A 22,596-nucleotide genomic window follows, 5' to 3' on the forward strand; every position below is an offset into this window, starting at 1 on the left:
TCAGTTTTCAAACTGTTACCACATTGGCTTTTGAACAGAGTTTGAGGTGAAATACATAAATTGTATTCATTTCAGCTCCTGTAAGTTAAAAATGTTCTTTTTGTTCTACAGCATTATACTTGTTTACAAGTATACAAGGCCCAACTGCAGAAGATAACAAAGCTAGTGCTAGTTTGCTATCAGCTGAGAGAAAGCAGCTGATGGACTGCTGTGGGTGACCTACCAGTCATGCATCCAAATGTCACTGATATCCTAATGAGTGTTATGGAAGTGACAGCAGAGCACAATATATGTAGCACTTAGACCTAAAGATACTTAGCCCAGGTACTTTTTGGTCTCACTTTAATGGTATATAATGGCTGTTTTATTAAATTAGTTGAAATTTAATAAAATTTCTTTGACATTGACTTCTTTGACATTGGCTATCAGTAAAGCATGACAAGTAAAGCTGAAATAATATACCTTCAGTACCTTTGTTATTCCTGTGTCTTTTCTGTATTCATATACTTTATTTGAAGTACTTCTAAATAGGTGTTGCCATGCAAAGATGGTAGTGGTTCAGATATATCTGTATTTTTTTTCCTGTCTGATATTTAGGACTAATTTTTGGAGGCTGCATAAGCTAGTTTGAATCTAAACTACTTGTATTTTACAACTCCTGATACATACAGGATGCTTAGATGCTTAGGTGGCTCATCAAAATGAAAAGCGAACCAGAAAAGACCTATTTGATTTCTGTACTACAGCTTTCTGAAAGTGCAGTTCAGCTCTCCTAGATCCTGGGACTTTATCGCAGAGAGAAACTCTTGAAATTTTAGCTCCTCAGTTTTTCCTATTCCCTTAGGACAAATAACCAAATTTATTTCTATATTTTACTCAGGGGAATAAGTTCTTTTTAAGTAAGAGTTGAAAGAAAACCTTTAGCTGATAGTTGACATCTTCTAGCTTCTTAAGTAGATGAGGAAATGGTGGCTTTTCACTTAGACTAGTTTTGTAGTCTCATCCTCTTTCTTCTGTCTTGCTGTGCTGGTATATAACATAACAAAACTGCTCATGTACAGTTAATAGAAGCTTTTAAGTATTAACATACTACAAATACCCATATGCTGTGATGCAATTTGCTAACAAAATTTGCGTCATAACAGGCTAATACAAAATTTAGAACTACTGATTCTCTTTTTTGAAGGGGAATAATCATTACCTTTGGCAATCAAACATACTGCATGCATGTAACATGTATAATATTCACCTACTGCCATCTCCACAACAATGAGACTTGGGCCAAACTCTGATCCCTGTTGAATTTTGGGGGTTTCTTTCACAGCATATTAAGGAAGCTGTTTGATCTAGAAATTGCATGTTCTATGGCCTTTGCACCCCACTCACCAGAATCCTTGTGAAAGAAGATTTGAGCATGGTAATTCTTCAGAGGAACGAGGAATAATAATCCTAATAAGAACACAGTCATTTCTAGAGTTCAGGAAGTCCTTGAAGATCAAGTAAGGCTGCTTCAGTTAGGCCAAACTTGAGGGCTACAAAAATTGTTCAGAATGTTGAAAATTCAAGGGTTATTTAAACAATAACTGTATGTGTCTTTTGATAGGATACTGAAGGTATCTGGTGTTTGGCTTCATCAACCAATTTGCAGCTTCATCAGCTGCAATTTTTACCTCATTTGCAGCTTTCTATCCAAGATAGAAACATTTGTTACTCAATAGGGTTTTACTTGCAGAAAAACAGAATAAGCCTTAAATATTGTGACAGAAGATCAGTAGTGTCACAGTTTGCTAAGGAAGCATTCCTTTTTGACTGCCCATGAGCCACTCTGGCAGTCACACTCACACCACCCTAGGCTTTTGCTGCTGGGACTGAAGCCCCTTCACCACAAGCAGCTCCAATGAGCTGATGGGTGCCCCACCTGACTCCCCACACACTCATGCTAAGACAAGCTTCATGACGCTCACATGTCAGACAAGTTTCCCTCACTGCCTTGATCCAAGGTTTCCCATAGCAGAGTCCTAGACTCTGCTTCCTTTAAGAATTTTTATCATGGTGCAGCAATATAATGGCAGATGGAGTTGGGTGTCTCCTTCAGGGACCCTGAACAAAGGAATGCCTGGCTTTCATTCTGTGTGCCTGTTTTAATGGTGATATTTGATCTGGGGTCTTCTCACAGTTCATTGGGTTCTACAGAGTCACTGGGTAGCTGGACACAGTCCAGCTGGCATGGCAAGGCTGTGCCTTTTTGTTGGGCAAAGGGCTCATCACTGGGGGTTTCAGCCATTTCTCCCCACCCAGGGCACAATCTGTAGTTTGCAGTGCCATTGTATACTGAGCTAACTGTACTATTTGTAGTTCTCAACAGCCTTCAGTTTATAAATTTGGTGCCTGAGATTAAGGTCAGTATGGGCTAGGGAGATTATTTACCCTGGAGTATCACAGAACTGGTTGGATTGGAAGGAATCTGTGGAGATTGTAGCATTGGAGTCTCTGGGTGGGCAAGGATAGGTTGGATTCAGACTGCACAGGGACCCTCAGCCAGTGTCGTTCAGCTCTAAATGCAAATGTATCATGGGCCAGAGAGCTGGATGGGGCTAAGACCTCAACAAATCACATGTGTAACTGGAGCTCCTATAAAAGGAGCTGCGAGAATTAACTCAAGGCTGTTCATCACAAGAACTTCAGAGTGTGTGTCATCCCTGTCTCTGACCCACTCCTCCCCCCACCTCCCAACGTTACAGGATGTCATGTAGTCAAAGCCTGTTCCAAAGCAGGGTCACCTAGAGCAGGTTACACAGGAAATGAATGTGTCCAGGTAGGTTTTGAATGTCTTCAGAGAGGGGCATTCTATGACCTCCCTGGGAAGCCTGTTTAGTGTTCTGCTTCCCTAAGTGTAAAGAAGTTCTTCTTCATGTTGAGGTGGAACTTTCTGTGGTTTAGTTTATGGCCATTACTCCTTGTCCTGTTGCTGGGCACCACTGAAAAGAGTCTGGCACCATCCTCTTGACAACCTTCGAGATACTTGTATGTATTTATTAGATCTCTTCTCTGTCTTCTCTTGTTAGACTAAACAGGCCCAGCTCCTGCAGTCTTTCCATGTGAGAAAGATGTTCCAGACCCCTAATTACCTTTGTGGCCCTCTGCTGGAACCTCTCCAGTAGCTCCGTATCTTTCTTGTACTAAGGAGTCCAGAACTCCACACAGCACTCCAGATGTTGTCTCATTAGAGCTGAGTAGAGGGGAGAATCACCTTCCTCAACTTACTGGGCACAGTCTTCCTGATGTACCCCAGGATACCACGGGCTCTCCTAGCTGCAAGGGCACTGCTGACTCATGGTAAACTTGCAGCTGCTCCAAGACTCCAAGGTCCTCTCCCCCCCCCCGAGTATATTTGAAACAAAGTGTTGGAAGATCTTAGTAGGATTCCTATAGCAAGCTAGTGTGATATGATGGTATTCTTAGGATTAGAAAAGGTTAAAGAATGATCTACATCTTTGCATCTTCTGTTTACGGTATGCTTCATCTCAGTTGATTCTAGCTTATCTAGTTTTATTGATTGCTCTACCAGCCTACTGCTGATATGCTGCTAGTGATACATTAGACAATATAGCACCAAATGTATTTAATGTTTCTGAAGCTAGTAAGAAAATTCAGAGTGGGTTTTAGGACAAATCCTGGAGCACAAGGATCCTGTGTGGTAATACTATTTAATGTTGGCTGACTAGCAGGTTGCTTCTTGCCTGTTTGCAGGCAGAGGTGAATAATTTTTTTGTGACTTTTAATAACCCTTTCCCTGACATCCCCACCCCAGAGTTAACTAGACTGTTAGTTCTTAAAGTTGTACTGAATAGTTGGTTAAAAAAAACTGCAGATAAAAACACATATACATATTGGAATGCATTAAGTAGTGTAATTACAGGACTCACTAGAGGCTTCTGCCCATAATTTAACTAAATATGTACCAGGTTATGAGCTGTCAGAGTGTTGTGGTGTGACATTGGCCAGACGCCAGGCACTTAGAAAAGCTGTTCACTCACTCACTCTTGTTACAGTTGGGCAGAGGAGAGGGAAAGGAAATTAATGGAGGGTTCATGAGTTGAGATAAGAATTGGGGGAAAACACTCAAAGGGCAAAATAGGTTCAAATTTAAAGGTGTAAGGTAAATTTGTTATTAACAGAGTCAGAGAAGGATAACGAGAACTAAAATAAGCCTTCTAAATATCTTTCTTCCCAGCCCAGCCCCTCCCTCTTTCCCCCTGACAGTGTAGGGAGACAGGGAGTGGGGATTTTGGTGAGCTCATCACCCGAGATCTTTTTCTATTTGTTCAGGGAGGGAAGTCTTTTCTGTGCTATGCCGTGGAGTCCCTCCCATGGGAGGTGGCTCTCTGTGAACTCCTCCAGCCTGGCTCCAGTCTTACAAGCAGCAGTCCTGCCAAAACTGCTGCAACAGGAGTCCCTCCCGTGGGCAAACAATCTTTCTGAAATTGCTGTGGTGTGGGTCGCTCATTTGCAGGGTGCAGTCCTTTGAGGATTGGCTGTTCTAGTTTGGAAGTTCTACATGGTGAAAGCTTGTGGCCATTTCTCACAGAAGCCGTTTCTGTGGCCCTGCCTCACTACCAAAGAACCAGGCCATGCCATGTCAGGGCCTCTAGCTTGTCAGAGTGACCCCGAGAAATGTTAGAAAGTCTCTTTTCCCAGCCCGGCGCTTGAAGAAGGAGTCAGAGCTCTTCATTTCTCAGTCTCAAGGTTGTTTATTGTATCTTATCTATAAAATTCTCTCTCCTGTCCTGCCAAGGTCAGCTCAGCAAGGCAGTCAGAAGCATTCTGCCTGCCCCACCCCGGTGGTGTTATGTCTTTATACTAAAAACTATGTATACAATGTTTATACATACATGCTAATACTATGTATACAATTACTTTCCAGTACCTATCACCTATGTTAGACAGTGAGCTTCTACTCTAAACCAATCTAAATGTGCCAACATCACAGCAGAAGATGGAGGCCAAGAAGAAGGAGAAAGGCAGGACACACCCAGATCCCTCCATCTTGCCCCCCTGAATCCCATTCTAGAACCCCCAAAATCTACTTTTTCACCTTGTGATAAATTCACAATCATTCTACTTAATTTGTCATGGCTTGCAGATCTTCATCTAAGGTTGATAACTTGCTCCATGGGTCATAATCAAAACCACAGGCATTTTGGGGCTCTGTGCCCCCTGGCAGGGGTCTTGGCTGCTCAGGACAGCCAGAGAGATGTCCTGGGTTCAGACAATGCCAAATCAACACACAGAGTAACAAAAATACTGTAAGCAAGTCCTTAAATATTTTCATAGTTGGTCACCTAACATTGGAGAGTGGAGGATGAACTCACTAATGGGCAAATGCAGCCAGATCTATATTCTGTCTTCGGTAGCTATTTGAAGTGTGAAACACTTGGCTACTGAAGAGGAAATATTTTGAAATTTCATCTTGATAGAGGGCTCACTGTTCTGCCTCACTATTGTTGTGCCTTCTTTACTTGTAAGTTTGGCTCACAGAATCACAGAATTAAGGTTAGAAAGGACCTTTGAGATCATCAAGTCCAACCTATGACCTAACAACTTATCAACTAGACATGGTTCTAAGTGCCCCATCCAGTCTCTTCTTAAGCACCTCCAGGGATGGTGACTTCACCACCTCCTTGGGGAGCCAATTTCCAATGCCCAGTCACTCTTTCTGTGAAGAACTTCTTCCTAATATCCTCCTAAGCATCCTAAACCTAAACATTTTCTGATGCAGCTTAAGACTCTCAGTTGTTTCCTGGGAGGAGGGACCGACCCCCACTTGGCTACAACTTCCTTTGAGGCAGTTGTAGAGAGTGAAAAGATCTCCCCTGACTCTCCTTTTCTCCAGGCTAAACAACTCCTCAGCCATTCCTCATGGGACCTGTGTTCCAGACCCTTCTGCAGCCTTGTTGCCCTTCTCTGGACATGCTCCAGCATCTCAGCATCCTTCCTAAGTTGAGGGGCCCAGACCTGAGCACAGTACTCAAGGTGTGGCCTCACCAGTGCTGAGTACAGGGGAAGAATCGCTTCCCTGGTCCTGCTGGCCACACTGTTACTGGTACAGGGCAGGATGCCACTGGCCTTCTTGGCCATGTGGGCACACCACTGGGTCGCATTCAGTCTGCCATCTGTCAGTACTCCCTGGTCCCTTTCTGCCTGGGCACTGTCCAGCCTCTCTGTCCTCAGCCTGTAGTGCTGCAGGGGGTTGTTGTGGCCAAAGTGCAGGACCTGACACTTGTCTTGTTAAACTTCATATAGTTGGATTTTTCCCATCAATCCAGCCTGTCCAGGTTGCTCTGCAGAGCTCTCCTACCCTCCAGCAGATTTAGATTCACATGCAACTTGGTGTCATCTGCAAATCTGCTAATGGTAGACTCGATCCCTTCCTCCAGATCATCAGTAAAGATATTGAGCTGGTCTGGGCCCAGCACAAATCCCTGGGGGATGTCACCAATGATGGGCCACTAATTGGATGCAAGACCACCATCACTCTCTGGGCCTGCCTATCCAGCCAGTTCTTAACCCAGCAAAGAGTGCACCTCCTCAAACCATGGGCTGCCAGCTTTTCCTGGATTTTCCCATGGGAGGCAGTGTCAAAGGCTTTGCTCAATCCAGGTAGACAACATCGACAGCCTTCCCTGCATCCACAAGGTGGGTCACCTGGTCATAAAAGGAGGTCAGGTTGGTTAGGTAGGGCCTGCCCATCCTAAATACATGCTGGCTGGTTCTGATCCCTTGGCCACTTTGTAGGTGCTGTGTGATGCTCTTCTTCCACCTCACTTGTTACTCTAGTATGGATCCCATCTGGTCCCACAGGCTTGTGAGCATTTTAAGTGGCTCAGCAGGTCACTAACTGCTTCTTTCTGGATTGCAAGGGGGCTATTTATTCTCTGTCTGATAGTTCAGGAGGCCAGTTGATCTGAGGACAACCTTTCTATTTAAAAACTGAGGAAAAGAGGTCTCCTTCTCTTCTGTGCTTACCTTTACTCCAGCAAAAAAAGGGCAAAGCTGAGATGATTTAGAAATGTACTTGCATCATGATTAGCATCAGTGATACTGAGCAGAATTTTTAATTGCATTCTACTGTTTGTGTAAGCTTTTAGTTATGATGGAGACACTGGAGTTGTGTGTCTGCAAATTCAAGCAGTACTGCATCAATTTCCTTTTTCTTGAATTCATAACTGCTATATGGATTGACATGTTTTAGGCATTGAATAGTTTGGATCTTACTGTGTTAAAACAGGGTTGCATATCCCTATCAGTCGTCCAGGTAGTTTAAATGAATTTTTAAAATGAACTTTTGCCATTGCTTACAGTTCTGTCATCTTACCTGTATGTTTTGGGTTTTATAATTAATATTGTTTGAAAGAATGAATTTGTGAATTTGTCCCTGAGCCTTCTGAACCTGGCTATACTAACATGGTCATCGACTTCCAGGGATTACTGAAAATCTAACAATTCATAGATGCTGAACAAGCTGACAGACCATCTTTTTTGGAGGGGATGAACTTGTTAGAGATCAAATAGGAATCCTTTTTAATGCAAACTTTGGTGTACTAAATAATGCAATTAGGATTAAGCAAAGTAATGCTATGGTGAAATGTCGCAACTTAATATTTTGAGCACTAGCAGGCTATTGTTGTGAAGAGATAATTTAAATTATCCATGGTTCCTGAAGTTCTTGATGGTCATGTTGTTAAAACTGATTTAATTAAGCTGAAGATAATATATGTTACATGTTAATAATGTTCATAATCTTTTGGTTAATAATATTTGCCTAATCCATTTATCAGTGCTTTGCAAACTGTCTTTTATTTTCTTAACTGGTCCTCTCCAAACATGCAAAGTAATTTTTATCTTTAAAAATTCGATAATGTTATTTGTGAATTTGCATGCTTCTAATTCATGAGACCATCAGGCTTGCTTGTAGTATTGCTGCTGTCTGTTTGTACACTTTTGTATACATAGTATATGCCTTTTCTTTTATTGGCATATGCCCTTTCAAGAGGAGCAAGAATCTATGCAGCCATCAACAGTTGATGAAGATTTTCTGGAACCATTATCACTTGTCAGTTTTGTCAGTTTCCTTATTTTTCTCTTGTCTGAAAGCTCAGAGGAGGAAAAAAATGTAGGTGGGTTTTACACACCTGTATACATATATATATATATATATATATACACATACCTATATACATACATACACATATACAAATATATGTACATACACACATACACACACATTTGTATATATAAATGAATGCATGAGGAGCTTTTGCACAGCTTACTCTTAAGAATTATACTTCTGACAGGCTGGAAGAGGAGGACAGCTAACTCAGTGTGTTGTTGCTACCACAGTGAATGCATAGGGCAAATGTGTTCAGGCTTCAGGGGAATGAAGATTGAGAGCCTGAGGAATGTGACCATTTTTTTATTAGCAGCTCATCTTTGCAGTAACTTAAAAGTGAGAAACTCCAGCTTTATTGGCAAATAGTTATTGGCAAATCTGAGGCTATTTATTGTATATGGCTCTCACAGAATATTTACCATTTCTTACGTTTTGTGAACATAAATTCAAAGTCATGAAGGGTTTGGCGAACACAAATTCAAAGTCATGTAGCCTTTCAGATCTTACCTGTGAAAATATTTCTCTCTCTCAATTTGAATTTATGTAATTAATCTGCTACAGCACTGGAATAAATGTAATTGTCACCAAAAAAAAGTAACTTAAACTCCTAACTTATATTAGTATTTGATTCCTAAAAGTACTGTTTGGTAACTTGATAGAGGGATTTGTCTCATTATTTCAGAACATTTTTGTTTTATTTAGTTTGGTTTAGTCAGCAATCAGTACAATTCTGAAATCTCAAGCTGTAAGGAAATTGAACCTTGAACCTAGGTATGTGAGTATAATCATAAGAGGAATAGTTTTGTCTCTCAGTTACAGCATCCTAAATGCATTACATTACATTAAATATATATATCCAATTTGAATTCAAATTCCAGTCTCTTGGCTTCGTGTTTTCACCTCTAGGAATTTATATCTCTTCTTGGATACTGACTTGATAAAATGGTTATATTCAACTTACGGTATTTTTATGAAATAGTCTGCTAGTAGTTTAAAAAAATTGTAAGGAATTTTTAAAAATATAAACAGCATTCTAGTGTATAAAAGCATCAGATGATAAATAGTCAAAAACAAGCATTTTAGATTATATATTACTAAAATACTGATAGAATTTTTAGAATACTGAGTTGTTAATGAATGAATAACTGAGAGCAAATAGGGCTCAGTGATATATGAAGACAACTCATCCACAGAAGTTAAAAAAAATTACAATAGCAATGCCTGAAACATCATTTTTTTATCTTGGACTAAACTAGGATCTTTTAAATAGTATGCTTCTTTTGTTCTAAAGAAGTTTTGATCAAAACTGTATTTTGGCTGTTCTGAAATGATCTAGTGTGTATTTTCTAGTTACATCCTCCCTTTATTGATATCTGTTGTCTCATAAACTGCTGTATTGCTTTGTTATGTATTTAATAGCATGGAAAAATGGAGTAAAATTTTGCAATGTTCTTTATTGCTTGATTTATTTTCATTTTCCTCCTTTTTGCATTGAATAACAGCTGTTAGCCGGGATGATAGCAGAACCTGCTTTTCTCTCTGAGTATACTATCTTTGCTTTGGATCCCACCAAACAACCTAAGCCACAGAGTGATGGTGTGGTGAGTCCTCCCCACCCCTCTTAGTGATGCCTTTAGCAGGTGGAGGAGAGTAATGTACTAGAAGGCAAACTTACTTGCTTATGGCTTGTTCTCACAAAGACCTCTGTCTTAACTATGTTGTTGCTAACCCTGCACTAAATTTCACAGAGGTAGTCGGTGATAGCTCCTGGCTGGTATGCTGGTATGATATGAATTTATTGTAACATTAAAAAATTAACATATTTTTTCTTATACAGGCAACAATACACAAATTTAAATAACTGTTGCACAAGTTTGTATGTGTGTTGCATAGAAATTTCCTCTTCATATTTATGTATGTCTGTATGTATTTCAAGATAAATGGATAGAATTAACATTGCGATTGGTTATGTGTAATATTTGCTGCTTACGGTGAAATATAGCATGTCATTTGCTTCTAATGGTAGCAGGAAATAATTATTTCACATAGACACATAAATTAATATACATCTAGTTGATAACCTGACAGTTATTATTGTGAGGATAAATAGTCTTTTTTTTAATAGTTAGATTTTATTTTAAATATATGTTTCTTTGCCTGGAAATGTTGTCTTCACTATATATAAGTAGAGAAGCTCAGTGAGAGGTGGCAAGCAGTGAAGAAAAGGAAGCAGGCATAGGGAGGAAGTCAGACTTCTGCTTTCTGATATAGGCACATAGAAGCTGCATTCTTATTGGCACAGGACAGGAATGGCGTTTTTCATAAGCTTTAGAGGCATGGCATTCCCAAGTCCATAAGTGATTTAAAGCACAGTAATTTTTAGCATCCCAGTTCATTGTTCTACTTCATAATTACTTTGTAAGTACTCTTTTCCTGCTCATGGTTTAAATTGACCAGTCACTGAAAGCTGTAACAGATCAAAATTTAATAACCAGGACACAGCACAACACACTTGTTGGACTTGTCTCTCTCTCAAGCTAAACAAGATTGGACAGAAACAGTGATTAAAATGGTGATCCTAGGAAAGTGTATTCTGGCCATATTCCAGGTCCTTAAGGATTCACTGCAAATTTAAGTAAGCTTTGTTAGTTTTCACTATACAACAGAATTATTGCAAAAAAAATTAATTTCACATAACTGTTTGTGTGAGTGCTCCAATGTTGTATTTATATGACCTTTTAGTATGTACTTTAGTGGCATATGTCGTGGCTCACATATTTATATGCAAGGCTGCAGTAATGAAACATTTATTGTTAATGTTACCAATGTGTACTAATATATTACCTGTAAAACTCATTTTGTTCTCTGAACTTCTTGAAAATTCTAGGGCAGTACTCACAGTAAGAACTGGGAGAGGGAGAAAATGATGGGAAAGTTTAAAGATAATAGGATGACTGATTAAAAAATATATTAAAGAAACACCCACATTATATATGTTTACAAAACCTAGGTACAGTAAAAATTCCGGAGAGGAAAGTTTCGCCAACACACACAAATGCATATTAGTTCTGCTAAAACAAAACAGTATTTGAGTTGTATATGTGATCTGAGAGTGAACAGCATAAAGAAGTGACTGTAACTGTGGATTTTTTTGGCATGGATGAAGTTAGTATCAACTCTTTACTAGCTAAGCTGCAAAGGTTTTGTGCATGAAGAAACAGTTAAAATATTCTTGGACTCAGTGTTTTTTTTTAAAGGAAAAATAAAAGGAAAATGAGGGAAGAAAGCATTAAGCTCTCCTTCCTTTCTCCCTTCATAATTACTCGGTTTTTGAATGCTTGAGAAAGTATTACTACTAAAAGCAGTAAAATGTTAAAATGTTTCTAAATAAAAACATTTAAGCTTTCACTTCTCAGGCTTGGTAATCTATTTATGCCTTTGAGAAAAAAATATCATTTTGCATTGCAGAAATAGGGAAGTAAGGTGATGAAAAACATTAGTGGAACACCCTAATGTGCTCCAGTTGAAACTGAGTTCTGATTTATACATCTTCATAATGAAAAACAGTGGTTTTGTTAGATATTGTAAGTATAGCTGTCTTTGGATAGAGATATGGATGTTATGTTCTATGAGTTTGTGGAGGAAAAACTTCCATTGGTCTCCAGAAACTCTGATGTAACTGCTGGTTTTAAGACTCTCAAAATGGCTGCTTGTGCTCTGTGAGTCTGATTATGCTGAAAGCTGTCTTCAGGCTTATGAAGGGCTCGGGCTTTTAAGCTTTTCAAAGCCTCTTGCATCTATATTTATATATAGCAACTTCCATTCATGTTTACCATTCAGTATGCAGATACCCAAATACAATCCTTTGCCCTAGAGCACAGTGTTAGAGACTTTCAGCAGCCAGATACCTATGGTGGTCCATTTTTTTATATGAAAGATTACCAGTGTATCCTTTTATTATTTATGCCAACAGAATTTTTAACCCAAAATCTTTTGTTCCCATAGATTGTATAAAAGATGCTTGCATAGTGAGTAGGAAAGTTTTAAAAGTGTCAGCACTAGTTTAGCTTTGAAATTACATTGTTAAGGATCTTTGTAGGTCCTTAAATGGTAGCTTTTTAAAGTGTCTCACAGAAAGAAACAGCATCCATGGGTTTTATATTCATAAAAACCTTATTAAATTTAATAAATCTACTTAATCTTGTGTTTTAAAATAGATGTTAAATATTAAATTGTACTTACAAGTTACATGCACAAACCCTTCAGACTTCCCTTTAAGTCTTCTTCATATGTATCAGAATACCTGATTTTTGAAAGAAGTGTATTTAGTTTGTTAGTCACAGAATCACAGGATAAAGTAGGTTGGAAAAGACCTCTGAGATCATTGCATCCAACCTGTGACCTAACACCACCTTGCCAGCTAGACATGCCACTAAGTGCCACATCCAGTCTTTTCTTAAGTATATCCCAAGATGGTAACACCACCACCTCCCTGGGCAGCCGATTCCAATGCCCAATCACTCTTTTTGTGATGTCTTGGTAAAGTGTTTGTCTTCCTCTGTTGTCAGTCCTATAGTAGCATAGCAGATGCTTTGTAAATTATGAAGCAGAAGATAATTTTTTATTTGAATTATCTTATTATTAACTTTTGCTGTTAGGAGAAAAAACAAGAACAGGTAGTGGAGCCAAGAATACAGTGTGGAAGTGCTTCAGTTTAAAACCTATAAAAACTGTTAATCCACTAGGAACAAATCCACTGCCACAGGACAGTGTTCTGAAGCAGAATGCAGATTTTGTTCAAGCACAGTTTCCAAATCCAGACTTCTTGTATGGCTTGTTTTATTTTGTCTGCATATGGGTTAACTGCTCAGTTCTCTGGTTTCCTTAACTATCTGGATTTCTCTTTGTTCTTTGTTATTTCTGTACTACCTCAAATCTGCTCCATGTCAGACCTTTTTAAAGCTCTTTTATCATTCCTCTGCCACATAAATGTTTATGTGTGCTTATTGGCATATCCAGAGTAGAAGCTGTGAGTGTGATCATGTAGGAGATATATATACAAGGGTGATTGTGATTGAGATTTCAGTTCTACATACACCTTAGATTTTGCAGCTTGCATGTAACTGTCAGGGTATAGCTTGATTAAAAGTTAAGAGTTACACTGCTGTTAGGTGAATTTACCCATATTTTGTTTGATATGCCTCAGTGTTTCACTTCTGTTGAAAAAATCCATGTCCAAGATGGTTTCTAGCATATTCTGCTAATTCAGTTGGACTGGATTTATACAGCAAAAACCCATCTGGATGTGTGTAAGTTAGAAACATAGAATATCCTGAGTTGCAAGGGACCCACAAGATTGAGCAAAGTCCTACTCCTGTCCCTGCACAGTACAGCCCGAAGAATCACATCATGTTCTTAAGAGTACTGCCCAATCACTTCTTGAACTCAGACAGGCTTGGTGGTATGACCACTTACCTGGGAAGCCTGTTCCAGTGCCCAACCACCCTCTGGGTAAAGAACCTTATTCTAATATCCAACATAATCTTCCCTGACAGAGCTTCATGCCATTCCCTTGAGTCCTGTTGCTGGTCACCACAGCTCCTGCCCCTCCACATCCCCTCATGAAGAAATTGTAAACTGGTTTGAGGTCTCCTCCATGATGAGCGAGCCAAGTGACCTCAGCTGCTCCTTGTATGGCTTTCCCTCAAGGCCCTTCATCATCTTTGTAGCCCTTCTTTGGATACTCTCTAATAGCTTTGTATGTTTCTTATGTTGTGGCATCCAAAACTGCACACAGGGCAGAGCAGAGTGGGACGATCCCCTCCCTTGCCCAGCTGGTAATGCAGTGCCTGATGTACCCAGGACACACTTGGCCGTCATGGCTGCCAGGGCACTGCTGGCTCATATCCAATTTTCCATTGACCAGGACCCTCAGGTCCCTTTCCGTGGTGCTGCTCTCCAGTGTCTTGTTTTCCCCAGTTTGTCCATACATCCAAGGTTGTCCCATCCCAGGTGCAGAATTTGGCATTTGTCTTCATTGAACTTCGTATGGTTGCTGATTACTCAGCCCTCTAATTTGCTGAGGCCCCCTCTTCCAGGGCCTCTCTGCCTTCAAGGCAGTCAACAGCTCCTCCCAATTTAATATCATTGCCAAACTTAGTGTACCTTCAAGTCCCACATTGAAATAATTTATGAAGATGTTGAAGAGCACAAAGCCGAGGATGGAGCCCTGTGGGACCCCACTAGTGACATCTCACCAGTCTGATGTCACCCTGTTCACTCTAAAGCTTTAAGCCCAACCCATGAGCCAATTGCTCACGCACTACATGATGTGTTTATCCAGCTGTTTGCTGAATATTTTGTCCAGGAAGGTCCTGTGAGAGACAGTATCAAAGGCTTTAGTGAAATCCAAAAAGATTACAACAAGTGGCTTCCCTTGCTCATCTCAGTGGGTAACCTTGTAATAAAAGGAAATCACATTTGGCAAGCAGGAGTGTCCCCTTATGAACCCATTACTGGTTGTGACCAAGGATTGCTCTCTCTTGAAGTTGTTTTTCAATAACTCTCAGAAAAATCTGCATAATTTTACCAGTCAATGAAATGAGCCTAAGTGACCTGTAGTTTCCAGGGTCATTGTTCCTGAAAATTAGGACTGGGTTAGCAAACACCTGAACACAGGAAAGGCAGGATAGACAGGCTAGGAACAATAATGTCTAAACTCTGTAAAAAAACCCCGAACCAATAAAAAACACGCAAAACCCAAACCAAACAAACCAACCAACTCCAGACTGCTGTTTTTTGTTGTATTGGTTTTGTTGTTTTGCATGAAGTTTTTTTAATGTGTGTGTGTTTGGTTTTTTTGGGAATGCAAAAGTTTTGTTAAAGATATATTTTCTGAAAGTCTAATTTTCTTTCCATGTTTGTTGGAGTTATAAACAGTTTGTTGCCAGCACTTCTTTTCCAGGTAGTTTCTGCCCCCCCAATGAAACAGAGAAAGATGGTGTTACAGCCAACTCTTACTCATATTGGCTGTAAATACTAGTAATTAATTAGACTTTTCCTGCTATAATTTTGTCTTTTTGTTGTGTCTTTGATTTGTCCATAAATGTTATATAAATAATCATGATGACTTACTTAATTGGAGATATCCATGTTTGCAGATGTCTGATACTAATCCATGCACACATAGCTGCTTTGTAGTTCTGCATATTGCAGCAATCTGTTTTGAATTTAACCAGCTAGCCTGTTTGCATGAAGACATTTTAATAAGCTTTCTAAAGAAGGTACTGAAAACAGAGGCAAAGAAAAAAGCACAGATGCTGTTTCTAGGAACCACAGAATTAGAGCCCTTGTACTCTGTTTCTTCTAACAGTTGTTTTTACTTCCTGTAGAACCTGAATAAACAACCACTTCCTGGGTCCACAGAAAACAATGGAAGTGAACCTGTCTCTCCACAGGTATGTGGAGGGCATGGGGGGTTTGTTTCCTCCTTCACTGCTGTGCTGTCTTTGTGTTACATTGGTTTAAGTGCCCAGTATTTCTCTTCATGCTGAAGTAAGGCTAAGTAGTTGCCTGTGAGGATGATCAGATATTTTGTTTGTGTGTAGTACTATTTGCTGGTATTAAGTATTGTCACTGATGTGTGGAGCTTTTCTTTTTGTAAGGACTGGTTAGCAGACGGCCAGCATTGAGATGCATCTTGTTGCACAGCAGTAAATTCACTTTCAAAACTAGGGGGCCTATTGCATGCTTGGAAAGCTGAAGAAAAGAACTGGTAGGCCGAAAATGTTGTCACTAGTGGGAAGGATGCAGATAATTTTTAAATATGTCTCAGGGAAACATTTAGCTTACTGAAGTGGGATTATCAGTGGCTTCTGGCATGTGTCTCCCAACGTTTGATTGTAGGGGCAACATCTTGTGGTAATGCTTTCACATCACTTCTGTAGCACCAGCAGTAAAGGTTACCACAGCACAGAATCTTTTGGTATAGAGTGAAGGAAGTACTATAGCTGCATAAATCAATAATTTTGTTTTATGTAATAATCCTAAAGTCGTTTAAAATAAAAATAAAAAAAGGACTGTTCAAGATGGTTTACTAGGACTAACTAACTATCATACAAGGATCTCTACCATTAATTTGTTCCCTTAGTCATAGGAAAGTATCTATGTCTTTGAGATAAATCCAGTCTTCTGTGTAATACATTAAGAAGTGAGTCAGTTATATTTTTCATGTTTGAGACAATAGACATTTATATTAGTTACACATTCCTCAATTTTTAGAGGGATTATACAGAAAAACATTTTCCTAAAAGTTTAAATCAGAGCTGTAGTTTATTAGATTTAGTTGCTATCTGAAATGGTGCACATCTGGTAGCTGCATGCTTGATTTTTCTGCACAAGCAGATGATGCTTTTAAGGGAGTAGCTGCTGTTTGGTGTCATGCATGTGTTAGACAACAGTAGTTTCTTTGCACAGGTCAAGTCTCTTTCCTGGACTTTAGTGTGTCTGTCTGCCTAAAAGCAGTGCAGAAATAATTACTTTCTTTCAATTTTTGCAGCAAAGTGACAGTCAGTCTTTTGCCCAGAGGCTTCAGCTTCGAGTTCCCTCCATGGAGTCTTTGTTTCGAAGCCCGGTAAAAGAGACCCTATTTCGCTCTTCTTCTAAAGAGTCCCTAGTCCGAAGTTCTTCGAGAGACTCACTGAATCGACTGGACTTGGAAGCTCTCAGTCCCACCTTTGATTCACCTTCTGACATTGAAAGTGAAACTGAAGAGCCTCTGGGAAATATGGACACCTTCAGCAAAGAGCAGTTGCTGCAGCGTCTGCGTAGAATGGAGCGCAGTTTAGGCAACTATAGGGGAAAATACTCAGAGGTAGGCAATGTGACTGGTTTAGCTATGCAGAAAGGGGAAAGAGGTTAGGCTAACAGATACTGCAGCAGTGAACAATGTTTTTCTTTTCCTATTTGGAGCAAATGTTTAAACTTACAACTAACATGGAAGTTAACTTATTCTAAATCTAGTTATTTTTGACCTAAAAAGGTTAAATGTTCTTCTGGTAATAAAACATGGAAATCTTTTTCTTCTCTTGTTTGAAAATAATTTTCTGATACCAGCATAGAGGTTAATTAATGGTTACTCACACAGAGCAAGCCTATTAAGATTTCAAACTGAAAGCATCTAGCAGAGGGTGAGGTTCACTACAGAGATGAGCATGACTTGTACTCCCATGACAGCAAATTTTTTTTTTTCCAACTTGTTCTTGAAATGCACAGTGTATATTCTAGCCATGTGCAACAGGTAAGCATTTTGTTTTCAAGAAACAAGTTCTATTCTTCATAATTTCTAGGTATTCCCTGAGAGGAATTAATTCAAACATCCTATTTTTTGGGTATTTTTGTAAAAACCAATTATATAAGTAGTTTCCCTATTCATTTTCCAAATTACTGGGCAAGGTAAAGCTGTCGAATGGAAGGTGGTGTTCTGGCATTCGGTTTTTTAATTAGTTTTGGAATTTTGTTTGGGGTTTTTAATTTTTTTTAAGTGTGTGTTGTATTTAAAACTGGATGTTTGTACTGTTTTTTTACAGTTCTTTTAATGTTTGCTGCCCTTAAATACAAAAATTCCTGTGCAGACTTTTGTCAAAATCCCTAGAATCTAAAATATGTATACGGTGACTGCAGTATTCATCATATGCCTGAAAGAGCAGTTCTCATTTTTTCCTTCACTTCCAGCTACTGTAATAAGTGTTTTTTAAAGTTTGTGTAAATAGTAGTTGCTAAAATGAAAATTCTTCAGTTTGTGGATTTGTTTCAATGCTTTTTTTGGTTGTTTGGGATTATTTTTATTAGTGTAATCTGTCCACCAAGTCCTAACTTTCTCTGTCAAAAAGGCTTGGGGTTTTTTCCTGGTTTTGTGAGTTTCTTCAGTTCAGTTGAAAATAATTGTTTTGCTGGAGCTTGGAAGAAACTTGTTGCAATATATAATGAGTAATTAAGGCAGAAATATTTTTTCCCTCTAAAAGTAGGACGCATAGTTAGCATCTCAAAAATACAGTAAATGAAAACACCCATAGCAGTTTGGATTTTCTTATAAGGGCAAAATAAATATAACTTTGAAATTAAAAGTAATTTTGAATTCTGAAAATGTTTAGTTTGTTTTAAATTAGAATTTGAAGATATATTTTGACTTTCTGGTTTTGGTGTTCTAGATTTGTTTTTCTTAAATTTTTCATCAATTTGAAAACACAGTGTTCTAATTTCAAATGCCATTATGCTACTTCACCATAATACTACTTGGCAGTTGTAATCAAATATTTAAGTAAACTAAGGTGTACCTTTCCTCCTTTTGTCAGTTTACAGTGAGAAATGAAATACTGTCTACTTTCAGTCTGTCTTTGCTGGATATATGCAAGGCATATGGGATGAGAACATTACACCTTTTTTTGTTAAATTTAGAAATGTATTTTTTAATGCACACTTTTTGTAAAATCATTTTTGCCTAATCTCCCTGGGACATGTACTCTTACTAGTGGTCACCCCTGTGGGGTAGCTGTCTGAGATGTAACTTTCTGATACTGTTGGGTTTGACCCCCTGTGTTGAAGGGTGGTATGGGGTATGTTGTCTCAGGGAAGGTAAAACTGTATGAATGCTGAGTAACATCATTGTTTTGTCATGCAGGCTTGTATTTTTTAACACAATGGAGATATTTCATAGATAGATAAAGAAAACATTAAGAAAATTTAAGTACATTTATATCAAAGAAAGTTCTCAAGTGGAGCAAAGAGTTTGAAAATGCAGCTAGTGATACAACTAAGGAAATTATTTTGATGGTTATATGCAGATGTATTATCATCTTTATATCCGATTTGTTTATTTTAGCTAGTGTCTGCTTATCAAGTTACCCAGCGGGAAAAGAAGAAGCTGCAGGTAAGCATTACTTTTCATGGTCTCGTACCTGCATGCTGTTTTCAATCTTAAAATGTGTAGTTACAATACAGATTTAATTTTCAGTGTGTTGTGAGTATGTAACAGATGATGATTTCTTAGCTGGGATTTCTGAGGAAACCAAGGTAAAATTAATTTTTCATAATAACTGTGAAGTGTTGTAATCCAGCCTTTTTTGTTGCATCAGCTGACTTCAGGTGATAGATTGATAGATTGCCAACCCACAGTTGGCAGCTTATGACAATACTTGCATATCAAGCGTGACTTGAAAGAGAAACAAATAATTACATTTATGAGTTTTTTGGATTTATTTATCCATTTTAAAATTACATTTAGTACACCTGATCTTTATTCTTCCTTTTTTCTTAAGAGCATTCTGAGTCAAAGCCAGGATAAAGCACTTCGCAGAATTGGAGAACTGAGAGAGGTAATTTCCTTTATTGATTGCATGTTTGCGTTATATCACACCTACATAGGATCTTTTTCTGCCTAGCTTTTGACCTTTTTGTTCACAAAATATTTTCTATTACAAAGCAGGATATTTTACAGCTTTTTGTTGTTGTTTATATGGGATTACTCCTCCGGCTTGCTTCCCATTCAGCAGCTCATTGCTATCCTCTAAAGACAGAGCAGTGCATCACCAACCAAACTACTTCTCTTGTTCATTGTGAAATAGGTAGAAGTGTGTGTGGTTCTTGCAGTATTGTTGGGCCCAGCCATAGATGTCCCTGAGCAATTTGTTGCTCTTCTATTAATGACAAATTCTAATTCAGGCAAACACAAGTAATAGGCACGTTTTTGTAAGGATTTCAATGACTATCAAAAAAAAAGAGGATAATTAAAAAAATTATTCTTTATCTCAGTTGTAATACTTACATTGTTTTATGGATTTTAGTATAGTTTGGTTTCAATCATAAAATCAAGTAGGTTGTGTTATAATTTGCCTCCTTAAGTTATAGTGAAATTCAAAGGAGAAGCTCTAGTATATTTGGTATTGATAGTAAACACATTGGACTTAAAAAACATGTATAGATGACGGGGCAAAACAGATTAAAAGGGCAAAATCAAAAACATCATATTGTCCAACCCTGATGAAGCCCAATGTGAAGCTGAAGCTGTTTTATTGCCTCAGGAGCTAGTGCAACACCAGATTTGGAGCTGGGTGTGCAAGGGCCTCTCTCTGTGCTCGTAGATTGCTGGAGAGCTGGGCACCATTTAGCCCAGAGTCACAGGCTTTGTCTTATGACTGCACATCTGCTTCTGGCATGTACAATGCTGAGCAGCAGCACTGGCATGGAGGTTGCAGGAGCCATTAGACTGTGGTGAGGTCCCACCTTTGCCTGAAGGCAGACTTACTCCAGGCACTTGGGTGCTTTACCCACAGACAGGATCTGAGGCCTCTCCCCTTCATAATGAGGGGTGGTGACTGTGAGCTTCTGGCCATGTGTGTACTCAAGGCTCTAGCTCACCCACAAGGACCTGTCCCTGTGACTAGTCAGGCAGCCAGTCATTTCAAGGGAGGTCACTGGCAATTGCTGGGCACTCTTCAGTGATTCTGAGAGTAATTCAGGTGAGTGTGCTGTAAATTGTGTGTGCTGGTGGGATAGCATTTTGGTTCACATTTGTGCTGTTTCTGCCCCAGCAGCTGAGAACAGTGAGTCAGTGCTGGGAGTACTGTGTTCATCTGAGCTATAGCCTGTGTCCAGACTGTCACGGTGTCCTAAGCTAAACTATCAGTGTATATGCGGGAAAAAAACATTGCTTTACTGTCAGAATTGGCTTGCCAAGGTTGTATCTTTTCCAGATCACTACAAGGTCAAATGAAAAAGTTTTTTCTGTGGTAGGTCCATATCTACATGCTACTGTAGGATTGGTTTTCCAGTTTATTGCTATTTGTTGAAGTCAGGAAGGCAAATGTGGAACAGAGTTAAATCTTTGGCATATGATAGAATTGGACCATGTGTATTTTTTTTTTACTTCTGTCATAGACTTTGTGATTCATATAAATGTGAATAAGTTACACATATATTTCTCTTTTATATATATACATTTATATATGTATATTTTGTGTAAAATTTAATTTCATTCTCACCAATCTTGTAAATTTAAAGATTCCTTCAAATCTAACACTGAAATTCTTTTTCATTAATTGATACACTTCAGAAAGTGTTTTTCTGATCTTTTGGAAGCCCAGGTGTTGCAGCATTAGGTAAAACAGACAACGAAGGGAAAATTACAAATAAAATGGTAAGTTTCCATTGTGGAAGCTAACATGGTCCAAAGTAGTTAATTCATTGATGTAGTAATTTGCTATCAGAAATTAATTATAATAATCTTTTCCTTCATCATGCAGTCCATTTTTCCCATAAATATGTTGAATCAGGCTAGTTTCTTCTAAGAGAGCTATGTATGAGGAAACCAATCTTCCTTTGAGGCTAAAATAACAGTATGACACAGTCCCTAGAAATAAATGTGACTTTATTTACCTAAGTGTACTCTTGTTAGGAGTAATTCCTCAAAACCACTCTTAGAGCAGTCTTCAGTGTTCTCCTTCACAATACAGGATCAGAAGGGACTCTCAGAACCAAAGAGGACCATTTCTGTGTTGATTTCAATAAATCTCTTTGATACTTGTTCTGACACTGGCCTGCTTTGCTTTGTTTGTAAGGAATTGCTTCTAAAGCTCAGAAGCACAGGGCAAAAGTGTGATCAGTAATTGCTGAGAACATGAGGCAATGCAGTGTTAAGAAGTGGATATAGGTGGGAAGAGAGTAATGGTTTTTACAGTGATGCTTTCCCTCACCATCATGCCTCTGCATGGCCTGGCAGGCTCAATTCATACAGCTATGGTTTTCAGTGCTGGTATCAGCCTCATCTGTGGCAGGGCATTCACTGTTGGAGGTAAGGGATAGACAGCAAGACAGCATAAAAACAAGATTTGGAGTTGGAGGAAAGCAGCTCAGGAAACATCCAGTGTTGCTTTGTCTCATTTGCTTTTTAATCCTTTTTTTCGCTATTGATCGTCCTCTGTCTTTGCCTGGCTAATGGAACTCATGTTCATGGGTGGTGATTGTTTTGTACAAGTGATCTTTGCAGAATAACGGTCATAAAGCATTCTTTTCCTGGAAGATATCTATGGATAAAATAAACATATAAATAAAAAATATTGAAAATTTTCTGAAAGTACTTGCAGTGCATGCATGATGTATGTGTGGTTCTGGTTCTTGGAATAAGCAGTTAGATGTGAATTAATTTAGGTACACGTATTTTCTATTAGAATGATAATTATTTAAAGAAATTTAAATGTTTAAACTTTAAAGTGTTGGAAGTAATTTAAAAAAACTCCTTCAGGAAATATGTTATAAGATTCTGTAGATATTACTAAAGATTTTAGGCAATATCTACAAGCTTCTAAGAGTGTTCAGCCAAACAAATGCATATAAGTATCAAGTAAAGCCACATACTTAAATTGTTTGGTATT

At 38.6% G+C, this 22,596-nt stretch overlaps 1 protein-coding gene across 1 annotated transcript in view; it reads left to right on the top strand.

Annotated features, from left to right (window-relative positions):
• The window catches only part of GOLGA4 (golgin A4), a 72,945-nt gene that overhangs the window by 9,221 nt on the left and 41,128 nt on the right, over nucleotides 1-22,596 (top strand). Inside the window, 5 exon segments of the mRNA XM_063158686.1 lie at nucleotides 9,673-9,771; nucleotides 15,562-15,627; nucleotides 16,728-17,042; nucleotides 19,050-19,097; nucleotides 19,486-19,542. Coding sequence (XP_063014756.1) covers nucleotides 9,673-9,771; nucleotides 15,562-15,627; nucleotides 16,728-17,042; nucleotides 19,050-19,097; nucleotides 19,486-19,542 — 585 coding nt within the window.

The sequence above is a fragment of the Melospiza melodia genome, chromosome 1 (genome assembly GCF_035770615.1).
Source record: "Melospiza melodia melodia isolate bMelMel2 chromosome 1, bMelMel2.pri, whole genome shotgun sequence".
Classification (NCBI taxonomy): Eukaryota; Metazoa; Chordata; class Aves; order Passeriformes; family Passerellidae; genus Melospiza; species Melospiza melodia.